This window comes from Bison bison, unplaced genomic scaffold, assembly GCF_000754665.1.
Source record: "Bison bison bison isolate TAMUID 2011002044 unplaced genomic scaffold, Bison_UMD1.0 scf7180017864061, whole genome shotgun sequence".
Classification (NCBI taxonomy): Eukaryota; Metazoa; Chordata; class Mammalia; order Artiodactyla; family Bovidae; genus Bison; species Bison bison.
In genome coordinates, this window is record NW_011494633.1 from 4587753 (window position 1) to 4592474 (window position 4722).

The 4722-nt window shown below is 51.0% G+C and overlaps 1 protein-coding gene across 1 annotated transcript in view; it reads right to left on the reverse strand.

Annotated features, from left to right (window-relative positions):
- CCDC88C (coiled-coil domain containing 88C) overlaps positions 1-4722 on the reverse strand; it is a 146009-nt gene that overhangs the window by 46020 nt on the left and 95267 nt on the right. Inside the window, exons 12-14 of the mRNA XM_010836261.1 lie at positions 4669-4722; positions 3872-4016; positions 129-313 (exon numbers count right to left, since the gene is read on the reverse strand). The exon at positions 4669-4722 is cut by the window's right edge and continues 34 nt beyond it. Coding sequence (XP_010834563.1) covers positions 129-313; positions 3872-4016; positions 4669-4722 — 384 coding nt within the window. The remainder of the gene's footprint in view (positions 1-128; positions 314-3871; positions 4017-4668) is intronic.

A 4722-nucleotide genomic window follows, 5' to 3' on the forward strand; every position in this document is an offset into this window, starting at 1 on the left:
CTGCTCTCCTCTCAGCTGTGCATCCTCACTTATACCTGTCCCCTTACCAGCCTCCAGACGGCAGACCGGGCTGGGGGAGGGGTATCCACCTGCCGGACACTGCCCCACCCCACCCCTGGCAGGGTTACCTTCTTGATGAGCTGCTGGTTCTCCTTCTGCAGCTCCCCGCACTTGAGGGTGCTCTCCTCCAGTGCCAGGGACGCGTCGCGCAGCCCCTGGATGGTGCTCTGGAGGCTCTGGTTCTCCTTCTCCAGCTTCAGGATGCGGCTGGAGGCGCATTCATTCAGCTCGAACACAAACGACTTCCTGGAGGCTGAAGCACAAAGCCGAGTCAGCCCCAGGTTCCAGCTGCGAGCCAGGCGCATCAGGCACCCCATGCCGTGGTTTGAGGGGCTGGGAAGGGGGTCCCAGGGGCCGGCTGGAGGGTCTCCTCCATTTCACAGGGTACTGTCACAGTCAGTGCCTGAAAATCCCTCAGACAGCGACAGTCCTCTGCTAGCTCAGCTGGGCCCAGAGCTTCAGAGGAAAGCAGGTTGCAGCGAAGACGCCAATGCAGAAGTTAAAGATCATGTCAACTGCTGGGAACCATTTTTTATCAAGTGGCTCACATGACCATACAACTCAAGGATCTTAGAGACTAGCAGAGATGGAAAATAGACAATATTTTCTGTTCCAGCTCTGAAAGCAACGGGAGTATGGGTGGCTCAGCAGGAGGGGCACAATAATCGACTAGTTATGTCTGCCACAGGTGGCAGAAGGCTCCGTGGGTACATATGCCCAATACTTGCCATCCCTGGATAAGGTCCCCTGAATGGAGATTTCATTTTGTAATTTCATGATTACATTGGGGGGGAAAATGAGAGAGTTTATGTAAATTGCTTTAAAAATTCTAAGTGTAAGAAGGAAATCTAAAAAAGGGGGGATATATGTATACGTATAGCTGTTTTACTGTATTGCACAGCAGAAACTGTCACAACACTAGAAAGCAACTACATGCCAATAAAAATTTTAAAAAATCTCACCCTTTATAAGTATAAAAAAGAAAATTAATGCAAATATTATTAATTTTACTTTCTACTTTTCTAGTATAAGTTTCCTTCCACAAACTGATATACCCATAGTACCAATTTTCTACATATGATTCAGTTGCTTCCTAATCTCTATTTGATTTTTTTCTTTGATCGAGGAGTTTCTTAAGGGTATATTAATTCATTTCCAAATATTTGGTTGTTTTCTAAAAAAAAAAAACAAAACCTAAATGTGATGAAAATATAAGCTAAAGCTAGAAAGAGGAAGATTATTTATTCCAGCGGTCCCCAACCTTTCTGGCACCGGGGACTGGTTTCATGGAAGACAATTTGTCCACAGACTAGGGTGGGGGAGGGGACGTGGACCAGTACCAGTCTGTGACCCGGGGGCTGGGGACCCCTGAGCTGTTTCCTTTCAAATAGCTCAAATGCATATGGAGAAGGGGGGCAGTGGGCACAAACCCGAGAGTCAGGAACGGGAGTTCTTAGCTCCTTCCTGCCACCAGCGGGTGCATGACTTTAGGTAAGTCACGGGATTTTAGGTGAGTCTTGGGACTTTTCCAGGAGGAGAAAGGAACGCGAATGAAAGCCCTCGAAAGAAAGGGCTGGGGTTGTACTGTCCTCACTTGTCTCAACAGTGTCACATACTGAGCTCTGGGAGCCTGATCTGAAAACAGGGCTGCACCCTTACCTGCCTCTTACTCATCACCTCCAGGGGCGAGGATACAGGCAGGACGATGGCATCCATAGTGAGCACATCGAACCGGACACAGACGTGTATGTTCAGATCCTTTGGGCGGATATCCTAAGGTCTAAAAGGCATCCGCCACCCTCTCTGAGTTCTCATCTCCCACCAAGAACAGCAGTTCAGAACCCACCAGCCTGAATGTCCTCAAGACCCCAAGCAACAACAGGCAGCACGGCAGGGGAGGTGGACAAAGGTCCGCAGCCCAGGTCCAGCGCTGACACACACAAGCACATGTGCTCGCCACACACAAAACTATGCCACAGACAAAACAAACCTCAGCTGAAACCCCATTAATTCAGAGCCTGTGATTGTTTGGATGGTACCATGGCATTTGTGAAAAATGAACATTTTTCTATTGGGGTAAAACATTATAACATAAAATTCACCATTTTAAAGCTCTGTGGCATTAGATGCACCCCCAGCGATGTGCAACCACCTTTACTATCCCCCTCCACACCTTTTCATCATCCCAGACTGAAACGCTGTACCCATGGGGAGTAATTCCTAAGGGTCCACAGGTTTAACAACACAGCTGACCACAAGCCTCCTCTCCTCTTCCATAAAAGCAGTGCTTCAGAGACGATCACAATGACACAAGAGTTCATTACTGAGTGCTATGCTCATTAGCACCCAAGCAATCAGAGTGATGGGATCTATTTTAGTGAGACTGTGGCTGTAAGAACAGCATCCTTTAGTGTGCCGTGGGCCAGGCATAGCATCGAGCTTCACCGCTCCTGTGAGGCAGCTTCATTATCCCCACTTTGCAAATAAGGAAATTGAGTCTAAAAGAGGTCACCCAGCTAACAAGTGGAGGAGCCAGGACTTTAAGCCAGGTCTTTCTTGACTCAAGAAGCCACCACACCACACATGAAAAAGTATATTCAGGCTCTACTTGCATTATGCCCTCATTCAACCTAATGTTCAATAGCTCCTAGCTAAGCACTAGGAGTTGGGAACATCGAGAATAAACCATGCTCACTGATCTGAAAGGGCTCATACGCTATACTGAGTAGTCTGAAGGAGCAAGGCTTTCCAACCCCCATAGGCCACCCTGGTCTCTTACAGAAATACTCGTAAGTCTAGGACTGTCCCTGGCAGCCTGCACCACCTCTCTGCTCCACCAGGGGGCAGTGGTCCTCCCCAATGGACCTACTCTCCTCTCAGGGCTAGGAATCAGAGTGATCCCACCCTCAGCCCCCAGCACAGGGTACAGGCCCCAAAGCACAGACAAAGCTCACTCCCCTCACAGGCTGGTAGTTTAACAAACTGATGTTTGGTTTGGAACTGATGGGACACCCCTCGAAGAGAAGATGTTTTCCAGCTACGTTCAACAAACTTTCTACTGTTTGGGGGGATGCTTATGGGAATTGAAAAAGGTGACTCCCAGCCCAGCTGAAAGCCCTACCTTGCTCTGCACAGCTCTAAGTAAACAATAACTGGCTCCATCACAGGCACGTGTGCTATTTCTGAACACAGGAACTGGCTTATTGTTTGCTGGGCACCGAAGCTTCCTGCCGCAGTGCTGACTGCTGCCCCACCCACCTTTCCCTGGCCGAGACGCCCCGTCTGTCTCGAACAGGGACAGTGGTACAAGCCAGAAGAGGCCTGGGTCCTGGAGGAGCAGCCACTTAGCAGCCCCCGCCCGGGGAGACAGAGAACAGACTGCATCCGTCTTGCCCAATTATGCAAATAAATGAGAAAATAATGCCCAGGATACACTCATAGGGGGGATGAGTGACCACTGGGGATGTCTCCTGCCATCCAGGGCTTTCAACCGTCCACAGATAGGCCTCTGATGCCCTCCGGGCGTCAGCGCGCAGTAATCTGCAAGCTCCTGGGACTGTCCATATGGGAACTGGGAAAGCTGGCAACACTTAATTTGTGTTTCATGTCCTGACATCAAGGCTGCCAGACCCCTCCTGCTCTCCTTGGGGAGAAGGGTAATGAAACAGTTCCAAATGGCACTTGAAGGAAATCCTATTTACTCGGGGTGAATGGATGGCCTGACATGGAAGATTTAGAGCCCAGGGCTCGGCTCCCTGGATGAGGAAGCAGCCGCGGGCTGGGCGGCTCCCGGGCACCGGGCGCCCCCTACCATCCGACAGGTCTGCGTTCTTGGACAGCTGCTCCAGCTCCCAGCCGAGGTGGGCGGACTCGTTCATGCTCTGCTTCTGAGCAATCTCCAGGACCATGTTCTCCTCCAGCAGCTCCTCTATTCGCTTCTTATCTGTGTCCCGATCCTAGTGCGGGAAGAAAGACGGAGTGAGAATGTGGCTGGGGGACCCCTCTGGACAGGCCCTGGTCCTGGTGTATCCACCCCCACCCCATTCCTGAAGGATGGAAGACCTTCTAGGCACCTGCTCGCTTCCCCAAAGAGAAATGAGTCTAGCCCAGGGCCCAGCTGGGAGTTACGGCCACTGAAAGATACACTGACTGGCAACGGAGGGTGATGAGAGCGCCCAGGTCTCTAACTGAATGCTGTCTGAACAAAGTGACTTATAGCCCAGGGCTTTAGAGCAAGTACCCTGGTGACAGGCGGCTTCGTGGCTCTAGGGTACCTAACATGCCTCGAGAAACCTGGAAAGGAACTCAGGGATCTCAGCTCAGACCTCACCATAAAAGCCAGCAGAGACTCTTCTTGCAAAAGACACACACATGAGCTCATCCATACATGAGAGGTCCGGCACGGTGGTCTCGTCCTGTCCGTCTGTGGGCGCCCAGCGGGGCCCACCCTGGCCGCCAAACTGAGTGAGCTACTCTCTGCAATCAGTGCATTACCATTTTGGCAGCGGCACCAAAACCAGTGTTGGAAAAAATCAGAGAAGGGCATGGCACAACCCGAAACCACCCCAATCTGTTTAGACAGGTCTGTGTGGCAGCAGCCTGCAGTACCAATTCCAAGTCGTGAAGCTTCGATTTCAGCTGCAGGTTCTCTTTCTCCAGCTC